Raw genomic sequence first — 12,287 nt, 5'->3', positions numbered from 1 at the left:
CAAACTACAAGAAAGAAGATTCCACCTAAACATTAGGAAGAACTTCCTGACAGTAAGAGCTGTTCGGCAGTGGAATTTGCTACCAAGGAGTGTGGTGGAGTCTCCTTCTTTGGAGGTCTTTAAGCAGAGGCTTGACAGGCATATGTCAAGAATGCTTTGATGGCGTTTCCTGCTTGGACTGGATGGCCCTTGTGGTCTCTTCCAATTCTATGATTCTAACCATAGCTTTAACTATACGGACGTTTGTAGGCAAGGTGATGTCTCTGCTTTTTAAGATGCTGTCTAGGTTTGTCATTGCTTTTCTCCCAAGAAGCAGGCGTCTTTTAATTTCATGACTGCTGTCACCATCTGCAGTGATCAAGGAGCCCAAGAAAGTAAAATCTCTCACTGCCTCCATTTCTTCCCCTTCCATATACCGGTATAATGATATAAATGACCATATGATACAATGACCATATAAAATTATATATATATATATAATTATATATATATAATGGGACATATCCACGTTGTATGTCTGCAATGGTGATTTAAGAAAAATACAGAAACCATCAAGATTATTAGCAAACCTGAAAACCGGAAGCAATAAAATTGCTTTTCGCCAGCTGCTTCCAAAGAGGCTCCCCTGTTTAGGGAAGGCAAAGCTGTTTACCAAGTTGTGCATTTGAGAGAACAGAAAACTGTCCTTCTTCAGCAGACCCGGGTGTCTCTGCACACTTGTGCAGTTTTTGCAAGGAGGTGTGATAAATCTCTCTGCCAAGGGAGACACACGGATCCCTATTCTGCGCCCAGATTCCCAGAGTTGTTAATTATTACTCTTTCCTTCCCCAAACAAGCAAGCGAGTTCTCAGGGAAGGCGGGGTTTGAGTACGGGGAGACAGCAATACTGACCCACCTTACAGGGTTGTTGTGGGGAGCGATAACGGATCCGACACAGTATTATGCGCTAGAAATGCTAAGCATCTTGCATTGAAATCTCCGCAGTGCGTAACTGAGAGTACATCTCTTTTATAAGAGCACATTTCATGTAAAAATAAAAGAAGCAAATGCAGGGTTCTAATTAATTGAACTTATTGTTTGCTATACACACAGCTTCCCTCCTAATGACTGGAAGGTTTTTGTACAAACATAAAAGCATGAAAATAAAAATGCACTATAATAAAAATCTATGAGAGTTACAGACAGACCCCAGCAAGACAGCAGCAAAAGCTTTGGCAAATCTACAAATTATCGGAAGGCATAAGGCTGATAAAACCTCATTTAGAAAATATGCACGAGCAGAGACGTTTCAGTGAGTCTAAGATATTGGGTGCTCCTGCCACCCAGCGGCCCCTTGCCTGTAGCGCAGAAAGAACGATAGACACATAGCATTGTAGTGTTGGAAGGGTCCCCCCCAAAGGACATCTAGCCCAACCCCCTGCAGCTCAGGAAATACAGCTAATATCACAGGTGACCACCCAACCTGTTATATAGATCTCCTGCAACGATGAAGTCTGCCACCTTCCAAGGAAGCCCGTTTTCCGCTTTCTAAATGGCTCTTGCTGTCAGAAAGTTCTTAGTCAGAAGACAAAAATATTGCCCTCCAATGAAGCTGAATGTTGGAAGCTTCAGGACAGACCAAATAAAGGCCTTCTTTATACAGCGTAGAATAAAAATGGTGGGGTTTGCTATGCAGTGCATCCGTCCTGTGTTCCTGCCTCCCTGATATTTGACCTTGAGATGCATTCGTGCCCCTGTGCTTGCCTGGACAGAGAGAACTCTCTCGGTGTGTTGTTACGCCATTCCAAAAGGGACGCGGGTGAACCTTTGAGCCTCTTAGGCTTGCCGATCAAAAGGTCAGCAGTTCGAATACCCGCAACTGAGGGCCCGTTGCTCGGTCCCAGCTCCTGCCAACCTAGCAGTTCGAAAGCACACCAGTGCAAGTAGATAAATAGGTACCACTGCGGTGGGAAGGTAAACAGCGCACACTCTGGCTTCCTTCATAGTGTCCCGTTGCGCCAGAAGCTGTTTAGTCCTGCTGGCCACATGACCCGGAAAGCTGTCTGTGGACAAACGCCAGCTCCCTTGGCCTGAAAGCGAGATGAGCACCGCAACCCCATAGTCGCCTTTGACTGGACTTAACCATCCAGGGGTCCTTTACCTTTCACCTTATGCCACCCCAAGCTCAAGAGGGGTGAGATGCCAGCAGCTTGCCCAGAGTTTGGTCCCCTTGGAATTAAGATCGGCGGAGATTTGTGGTGTCTTTAGGATACCTGGTTTTATTTATGCGTATTATAGGGTGATGACTTGAACAAATGGATGAACTTTTGCCTATTAATGACTAAAACGAGGTATATTCCATTGAAATATTTTAAAAAGTCACACATAAACAGTTTTTAATGTTTTTATATGCCGTTTTACCATTTCATAAAATTGTATTGACAATTCTATATATATTTCGTATCAAATTTGGGCACAACCCCACATTCCACAATGGGGAGCGTTCTTAGCAACATAGGGTATACAAATGTCACACCTGCGCAAGGTAAAAGCCCCTTTTTGGGACCTCAAAACTCAGCCAGCAGACCCTGCCGGACATGCTGGGAAAAGAACCTACAGGAGAGGTAGCAAAACATCGTCCTCTAGCGGTGTCTATACAGTTACTGCAGCTAAAAAAAGCTTCCTTGTGTGTTTGATGGCCCTATATAATGTTGTGTATATATGTGACTCTAAAGCTTGGGTTAAATTTCATATCTGCTTACAGTGACTTCAAAAATGGTCAAAAAACTGGTAATTTTTAAAAAATCATTTTGTGCGTGAGGTTTTTTTAAAATCAAATCTCTTTGAAAGTAAGATTTTATCTAATCTTTAATGAAAGCTCATCAAATTACGATACAGGGAAATGAGGTGGTACAAAAGTGATTACCCTAATGCGTATAAGCAGAGTATTAATTTCATCTCGGAGCATTAATACCACCAAAGATCTCGCTTCTGCATTAAATCACAGCTTTGGCTCCAGCATGGAGCAAGCAGGTCTCTCTGTCTCCAGCTTCCGTGTTTCTCAACCTTGGTGCCCTGGCTGTCACTGATCCTGCCAGCTAGGGATGATGGGAGTTGTAGTCCGACAACAGCCAGAGACCCAAGGTTGAGAAACACCGATTACTGTATTGTTGTTGTTTAGTCGTTTAGTCGTGTCCGACTCTTCGTGACCCCATGGACCATAGCACGCCAGGCACTCCTGTCTTCCACTGCCTCCCGCAGTTTGGTCAAACTCATGATCGTAGCTTCGAGAACACTGTCCAACCATCTCGTCCTCTGTCGTCCCCTTCTCCTAGTGCCCTCAATCTTTCCCAACATCAGGGTCTTTTCCAAGGATTCTTCTCTTCTCATGAGGTGGCCAAAGTATTGGAGCCTCAGCTTCACGATCTGTCCTTCCAGGGAGCACTCAGGGCTGATTTCCTTAAGAATGGATAGGTTTGATCTTCTTGCAGTCCATGGGACTCTCAAGAGCAGGCACCCCCAAACTGCGGCCCTCCAGATGTTTTGGCCTACAACTCCCATGATCCCTAGCTAACAAAACCAGTGGTTGGGGAAGATGGGAATTGTAGTCTAAAACATCTGGAGGGCCAAAGTTTGGGGATGCCTGCTCAAGAGTCTCCTCCAGCACCATAATTCAAAAGCATCAATTCTTCGGCGATCAGCCTTCTTTATGGTCCAGCTCTCACTTCCCTACATCACTACTGGGAAAACCATAGCTTTAAGTATACGGACCTTTGTCTGTATATCCCTGCGTATAAGACTACTTTTTAACCCAGGAAAATCTTCTCAAAAGTCGGGGGTCGTCTTATATGACGGGTCGTATTTCTTATACGGCGAGTATATCCCAAGCTCTGTATTTTAACTGGAAAAGTTGGGGGTCGTCTTTTACACCCAGTCATCTTATACGCAGGAATATATGGTAATTTAGGTGGTTGTGGCCTAAATGCCCACCCATTCGTTGTATGGCACTGAGCAACTTCTTTAGTTATGCTAATTGCGGTGCTTAATTGGCCAGCCAAAGCAATTAAAAGGGCTGCTTTGGCAAAGTTGCTCTTATACTAGTTTCCCAAACTTGGGTCTTCAGCTGTTTTGGGACTCCAATTCCTACCGTCCTTAGCTAGCAGCCCCAGTGGTCAGGGATGATGGAAGCTGTAGTCCGATAACAGCTGGACTTGGGAAACCTTGTGACTCATCCATTCCACCTCCAGAGAGACAGGATCCCCAAGAATTGGCAGGGACTCAGGGCATCATCCAATCTGACCCCCATCTCTGAAACCCGTAGCAATATATATTTTGCCTGAACCTTGCCTCTGTTGCCCCGCACACTTCTGCTCCTGACCCCACCCACCCCCAGGTGACCCCCCAGGTGAAAAGAGGCCCTGCGCCCTTTAACCTCTATCGCCTCGCCCATTTCCCACTATATACAAAGAACCATTAAACACACACACACAAACACACAAAGCCGAACCACGGCAGGTAGCGAAATATTTATTTTCATAAAACAAGGGTGGTCGTCATCATCGGCAGGGAGTTGACAAAAAAAAAATCTCTCCCCCCCCCCACAAAAAAATGCCAACAGTACAGTATGTGTTATTTAAAGGGGGAGAGGCTAAACGAGGACTCTAGTCTTTGTTGAACCAGATAAGGTTTGCCTCCCTCCCCAGAAAAAGGGGAAAAATTTATGCTGAAGTTTCAGAGTTTGGGGTGGGGTGGGGGAGAGTTTTTGTGGGGTGTGCGAGAGAATCTAGGGATGCTTCCCGGCCCCCAAATGTAGCAAGTGACCCACAGACAGAGTACCTAACCGAAGGGGGGTTTTCACCTGGCGACTCTGCGTTGCGTGTCGTGATAGATATATACGCATACGCCATGGGAGAGGAAGCGATCCTTTTTCAAATTGGACTCTGGTTCAAAGAAAACTGGCAAACGGAACCGGCAAACGGGCCCCTCTTTCCAAGGGCCACCGGGGCAGCTCATTCAAAAGCCAGGAGAACAGGGGGAAGGAAGAAGACCCCCCCACACACACACAACCCAATGGAAGCACCATCATCTGAGTGAGTGGGGATTATCCCCCAGAAAAAAATATGAGCTCTCCCTGCCAGAACAAAGGACGCAGCTGGGAGGGTTCCTCCTCTCCTGGCTCCACGCCCCCAGCTGGTGTTTGGAGTCTGAGTGCCATTTCTGGAGATTGGGCAGCAACTGTGCGAGTTTGGGGTTTCCCCCTCCAGCCCACTGAGCAGAGGGCAGGCAGGGGAGACCTATTGGGGGGCTCCCATCTTAGATGCGAGGGCCACTGTGGCCAAGAGGGCAAGAGAGACACTGGGAAGGGCATAAAAGAGCTGACCGCAAGGGCAGGCTGCTGCTCCAACACAGATTTATGGTTTTGGCAGGGCTGTGAATACGCATTAAATTCCCGAAACTTTCCCAACCGGAAAACATTCAGGGCAGTAATGCGCACGGTGTGTCTTCCAACATGCCTCGCTCGTCTTTCTTGTGTGAGGAAGAAGTCAGACCCCCTTCCTCAGCTGGGGACATAGGCACAAAACCAGGCACCCCCAAACTGCGGCCCTCCAGATGTTTTGGCCTACAACTCCCATGATCCCTAGCTAACAGGACCAGTGGTCGGGGAAGATGGGAATTGTAGTCCAAAACATCTGGAGGGCCGAAGTTTGGGGGTGCCTGCTCGAAACCAACCCCACCCATCGGGCAAAGGGTTCGGGGTTTTCTGGACCTGACAGGGCCCAATCCACCAGGAAGGTCTCTGGCCAACACCTCTCTGAATTGAACAGGAGCTGCACAAGGAGTTTGCAAGAGAACTTCCCAGGGCATGGCTGGGGATATTCCCCTAAGTCTCTCCTCCTTGCTTGTTGCATATTATTTCACATTGCTTCTCTTTACTTTTTTTTGCTTGTTTTTTGCAAGAGGATGGAGCACCCTGTGAAAACTATCAAGACTCCTGACACAGCCTCTATCCCGGCCTCCAAGAGTCATGGACCCCAAACCCCAATGCAAATATGCTCCTCTCTCCCCCCCAGTATTGAAAATATTGCTCGGGGGGCAACTCTCCTGTTCTCAACCGGGGCTTGGAAGTGCGAACACACAAGAAACACCTCCTCAAATACACACAGGTCTGGGCTCTAGGATGTTATCCCAACCAGAGCCCCAGAACTCACAAGGACCATAACAGTGCTTTAAATCTAGGGGTTGCTTCACTGAAATTTAGCTGAAGGTTGCACAAACCGTCATTTGCAGCCCTGAAGCAAAGGAATGACCTGCTCCCTCATTTCTGTAATCCTAAAACAACACACACACCCCATGCCCTCTTCCTGCTTGCTGCTGGTTGGCGCGACTGTGCAGCGCCGTGTGAATCTGAACCACACAATTCTGGCAGCTGTTTCAATGCCATCGGCCAGCAGAGAACATCTGGAGAACATCTGGGAACATCAGGCTTGGGGAAACCTCAGAACCCCCCCCCCCCGCTTTTCAGCCCTCTTCTGGAATCTTCACATCTGCGACCCCCCTTGGCGGACGCAGGGTGTGTCAACCAAACCGAAACCCAGCCTCTGTTTGCTGGGGAACGCAAATGCAGGAGGTCGGTCAAAGAGGCGACGGGCCCCGATGCGTTTCAGATTTCCACATATCGTGGCGGCCTGCGCTACTGAGAACTCGCCAGGAGGAAGAGGGGGTGGGAGGAACATTGGCCTAAGCAACCCGAGAATGAAAGCCCTGCTCTGGAGGAGCGAAGCGGAGAGCCCACCTCCGAGATGGCAGAATCTTGCATGCTTAAGAAAAATCAAGGGGGGGGGATGGCTTTGATGGGGTCCTTCCGGGCCAAGGATTTCCTAAAACTTCCAGGAGGCCAGGAGGGGCCGCGCAGAGAATCCTTCGCATCCACCCGTGATTTCGCAGGGAGCCAGCTTACTTCCTTCAGGGCGGCGGGAAGGAGCCCCCCCGTGATCCGGGGACGGACCAGGTTGGGGGTATGGCAGCAGAAGGTCTGGCCATTCTCGCGCCAGCTGGTCCGAGTTGACAACTGAAAGGGAAGGCCGAGGAGGAGACAGAAGACACCACAGCCCTCTGGTGCAGGTTTATTTACAAGGAGAGTCGGCGTCGGGAGGAGTGTCGGGGCATTAACAAGCAGGAAAAACACTGTGGAGGAAGAGAAGAAAAAGAGAGGTGAAATCAGAGCAGAATTACAGTGCGATGTTGCCCAAGCCAAACAGCCAGCCCTCGAGCTCTCAAGTAACGGGTCGCAGGAACCACGTAATACTGGCTCTGCGTTTGGAAGAATGAGATGGGCCAGTCCTGGTTTCGCTCAGTCGCCCATGAGCGAGAGGTGTACAAATCTGATGAAATAAATTAAATAAAGAGGGCAAAGGTGAGCACCTAGACTAGGACTTGCTAGCTGGGGCCTCCTTTGCTTGTTGGTTCCGAAGGCCAGTTGTCAAACGACAGGTGAAACTCGGAAAATTGGAATATCGTCGAAAAGTGCATTTATTTCAGTACAGTGGTACCTCGGGTTACAAACACGATCCGTTCCGGGATGCAGTTTGTAACCCGAAATGGCCGCAACCCGAAGCGCCATTTTTGCGCATGCGCAAAGTGCAATTTTCGCGCTTTGCGCATGCGCAGAACGCGCGTGCGGGGCGAAAATACCTCCGGGTTTGCGGTGTTCGTAACCCAAGGTACGACTGTAACGCAACTTAAAAGGTGAAACCAATATATGAGACAGATGCATGACATGCAAAGCAAGATATGTCAAGCCTTTATTTGTTTTAATTGCAATTATTTGTCGTTAGGCGGGTCAATTATAAATGGAATATAATTAATGAAATGTAATAGCGATGTTTATTTTTGTATCATTGTAACTATTTGTTTTATTACTGTGGAATTTCCAAAAGAAAGCATTTGTAAAAATTAAAGGAAAAACAAACAAAAAATAAGTTGGGTTACTGAAGTAAATGCACTTTTTGACGATATTCTAATTTTCCGAGTTTCACCTGTATGAAGCCCAAGAACCAGGGTGGATAAAAATCAATGGTTTTTTAAAATAAATAAATAAATAAATAAGGATTTTTTTAAAAATCTAAATCGGATTTTTAAAATAAAATGCTTTTGGAGGAAAAAATCTTTCAAAATATAGTTTTCTCTTTAAGTTACATTAAAGTCCAAAGGCTATTCACCAGGAAATGATTTTCATGTGTGCTAAAACTCTGCCTAAGTTTTTTTCTAAACAGAAATCGTTTAACCACATCAGTTAACAAACATGGATACATATGCTATAACGTTATTGTTTTAGTTAAATAAATTGCTTAAATTGATATTAAGGAAATGATTATTTTTTTCTCCTCCCAATAAAGTACAGCAGAGAAGTTGCCCAAGCAGAAACAGTAAATTCAAAATTACCTCTCCTTTGTATTTCTAATAGGTATAACCAAACCAGTAATTTTTGATATAACTGTAAAAACTACTCTGAAAAGTTATTATTCCAAAAACGAAACCTTCCCCTGGTTGTAAATATTAAAATTATACCAGCAAGAATGAGTCTTTCTGGGAAAAAAATGATTTACAAAAGAAATCAAGTCTTACTCCTGCCGCGGCAAGTCTTCTCCTGCCGCGGGCAGGAGAAAATAACAGAGAAAAACGGGAGACAAAGTGATATGGGAAAAGGTAAGTAAAAACGGGGGTTTCCTGGGGAAAACGGGGTACTTGGCAGCTATGCATCCAACCTGTTTGAAAACCTCCAATGAAGGAGATGGGGAGCAAGTTTGGGCTGGGGTGCTGGGAGGGGGGGGGGAAGAGAGAGGGGGAGATGCCCATTGGACTACCTCTCCCATTATCTGTGGCTACTGGCCACACCGTCTGGGGCTGATGGGAATTATAGTCCACTAACATCTTGGGAGGGGAGGAGCGACGCCACGCAGGCGACTTTTGTGCAAGGGAGGAGGCCGGCCTGGGGCTGCTTTTGCCCGACGAGCCTCACCATTGGAATCCACCGATGGGCTCTGTAAACCTGTGACGGATCAGGAACGTCGCGACAGCTTCGGCAACCTGGAAGAGAGCGGCCGGAGGTGTTAAAAGAGAGAGCTTCTCCCCCACGAGAACAGAAAGGCTTGCCTGCGAAGGGAGCCCTGAAAAAGCTCTGCCTCCCTGCAGACTATCGGGGCACCGCATAAATAAATTTATCGATTAATTGATTAATATTCTAGGGTCTTTTAAATGTGTTTGCAGGAGGGAGGATGCTATTGTTTTGCTGTTTTAGTTTCTGCTGTCTATGCGCTCTACGTGGGGCTACCTTTGAAGGTGACCCGGAAACTGCAATTAATCCAGAATGCGGCAGCTAGACTAGTGACTGGGAGTGGCCGCCGGGACCACATAACACCGGTCCTGAGAGATCTACACTGACTCCCAGTATGTTTCCGAGCACAATTCAAAGTGTTGGTACTGACCTTTAAAGCCCTAAACAGCCTCGGTCCTGTATAACTGAAGGAACGTCTCCACCCCCATCGTTCTGCCCGGGCACTGAGGTCCAGCACCGAGGGCCTTCTGGCGGTTCCCTCATTGCGAGAAGTGAGGTTGCAGGGAACCAGACAGAGGGCCTTCTCGGTAGTGGCACCCGCCCTGTGGAACACCCTCCCATCAGATGTCAAGGCAATAAGTAACTATTTTACTTTTAGAAGACAACTAGGGAAGTTTTTAATGTTTGATGCTGTACTGTTTTTAATATTCGGTTGGAAGCCGCCCAGAGTGGCTGGGGAAACCCAGCCAGATGGGCGGGGTATAAATAATAAATTGTTGTTGTTGTTGTTGCTGTGTTTTCATCTTGTATTTTTATCTCGTGAACCACGCGATGAAGATTGGTTTATAAATCTAAACAAACAGGCAAATATTCTGCACCCCTCCTCTTAACCCTTCCGCTTGGTGCAAACAGCGGCACATGCTCAACGGAAGCAACCGCTCAGTTGAATGGATGTGGCCTCCATTCAGAGATCGCTACAGGGCCAGGTTTAAGGTGTTGCTCTTAGCAGACAAAACCCTTAACAACCTGGGATCAGTTTACCTGCAAGATCGCCTTGCCCCATGTGCCCACCTGACTGCTTCAATCGGCGCTGCTACAGGTGTCCCATAATACCTGCTCTGTATTTGTAAGAACTCAATGTTTTGGTGCGGCTGCTCTTACACATTGGAACTCCCTGCCTTTTGATATTAGGCAGGAGCTTTCACTGTACAGACGTACCTTCGAAATCGAACGGAATCCATTCCGGAAGTCCGTTCGACTTCCAAAACGTTCAGGACCCAAGGCACGGCTTCCGATTGGCTGCAGGAAGCTCCTGCAGCCAATCGGAAACTGTGTCGGACATTCGGGTTCCAAGGAACGTTTGAAAATCAGACTCACTTCCAGTTTTCAATCGTTCGGGAGCCAAAATGTTCTGACTCCCAAGGCGTTTGAAAACCAAGGTACGACTGCACTGTTTTTGGCACCTGCTGAGAACAAGCTTATCCGGCTGCTTAGAAGGTTGACCCCAGTCGTAATAATAATTTTATAATAATATTTTATTATTTATACCCCGCCCATCTGGCTGGGTTTTGTGATCCATTAACTTTTTCCGAATGTCTTTAATTGCAATTGGCTTAGTCTAAATTAAAAACTCCACAGGTAAACTGATTGTCTCTCCACAAAGTTTAAAATGATTACAGACAACCAAAGATATGAGACTATCGGAACCGTATAGTACAGGCTTCCTCAAACTCCAGATGTTTTGAGACTACAATTCCCATCATCCCTTACCACTGGTCCTGCTAGCTAGGGATCATGGGAGTTGTGGGCCAAAAACATCTGGAGGGCCGAGTTTGAAGAAGCCAGGTATAGTAGTTGAAGGGAGTCAATCTTCTTTTGATATTTTTATTTTTTTCTCTACCTTTTCTTTTTTGTATTTTTCTTTTTATTATTCATTTTTTGGTACATGTTAGTTGAGGTCATTTATATTACTTGTATAACTGTATTCCTTTTTGTATGTATGTAATATCAAAATTAAGGGACCCAGGTGGCGCTGTGGTTAAACCACTGAGCCTAGGGCTTGCTGATCAGAAGGTCCGCGGTTCGGATCCCTGTGACGGGGTGAGCTCCTGTTGCTCGGTCCCAGCTCCTGCCCACCTAGCAGTTCGAAAGCACGTCAAAATGCAAGTAGATAAATAGGAACCGCTACAGCGGGAAGGTAAACGGCGTTTCCATGTGCTGCTCTGGTTTGCCAGAAGCGGCTTTGTCATGCTGGCCACATGACCTGGAAGCTATACGCCGGCTCCCTCGGCCAATAATGCGAGATGAGCGCGCAACCCCAGAGTCGGTCACGACTGGACCTAATGGTCAGGGGTCCCTTTACCTTTACCTAATATCAAAATTGCAAATAAAATTACCATTGCTGATATTTCTCAGGGATCATTTTACGGGTTTATCTTTTTTTTCATTACCCGCTTTGAGGTTGCTGGGGCTATTTTTTTTTTAAAAAAAACCCATTTATAAATAATAAATAAATACATTTTGGGAGGGGGAACACCAAGGGGGAGAACCGTAATTCTGGAGCCTGACATCGAGAGACACCTGCCCTCGAAGCCACAGCTGCTCCAAAAAGTCACTCACCTTGTCCGGAGCATCTTCGTGGACCGCGTGGCCGCACTGCGGAAGGACTTGCATCTGGAATTTGCCTACAAGGGGCAAGAGAGGGTGAGGCAGGACTCCCAGAATCCTTTGCTCCCGGCCTTCTGCTTTTGACTCCATGGTTCATAGGCAGGGAGCAAGTGGCAGCAGCCCAAGACATGTGTTTCCCCCCCCCTCCTGAAGCAAAGTACAAGACGCCACTCCACATTCCACATACAAAAGCTGACTGTACCAGCAGTGGACCCCACTAGCAATGGGATAGTATCTTCCACCAGCACACCCCACCACTTACCTTCCAAGTCCCGGACTGCAGAATCCGGGACCGGCAGCCGTGTGACACCGGAAGTTGCGTCGCCGTAACTGCCGGTGTTGCTTTGCCCTTCTATGGGCACCCAAAATGGCCACCGCTGGCTTCAAAAGTAGCTTCTACGCATGACCGGAAGTGCGCCGACGCAACTTCCGGTGTCGCCCCGCCCATCTATGGGCACCAAAATGGCCGACGACGACACCGGAAGTCGCACCTACGCACGTCCGGTCATGCGTAGATGCGACTTTTGAAGCCGCCGGCGGCCATTTTTTGTGCCCATAGAAGGGCAAATCAGAAAGAAAAATGGGC

General features: G+C 47.3%; 1 protein-coding gene across 1 annotated transcript in view; it reads right to left on the bottom strand.

Annotated features, from left to right (window-relative positions):
• Positions 1 to 4,490: 4,490 nt before the first annotated feature.
• PPME1 (protein phosphatase methylesterase 1) overlaps positions 4,491 to 12,287 on the bottom strand; it is a 34,392-nt gene continuing 26,595 nt past the window's right edge. The window contains exons 12-14 of the mRNA XM_060274048.2: positions 11,654 to 11,718; positions 8,999 to 9,066; positions 4,491 to 7,164 (exon numbers count right to left, since the gene is read on the bottom strand). Of these exons, the coding sequence (XP_060130031.2) occupies positions 7,146 to 7,164; positions 8,999 to 9,066; positions 11,654 to 11,718 (152 nt within the window). The 3' untranslated portion in view covers positions 4,491 to 7,145. The remainder of the gene's footprint in view (positions 7,165 to 8,998; positions 9,067 to 11,653; positions 11,719 to 12,287) is intronic.

Source organism: Zootoca vivipara, chromosome 4 (assembly GCF_965207765.1).
Source record: "Zootoca vivipara chromosome 4, rZooViv2.hap1.1, whole genome shotgun sequence".
NCBI classification, from domain to species: Eukaryota; Metazoa; Chordata; class Lepidosauria; order Squamata; family Lacertidae; genus Zootoca; species Zootoca vivipara.
The sequence above is the reverse complement of the archived record's forward strand: the minus strand, read 5'-3'. Positions and strand labels throughout refer to the sequence as shown.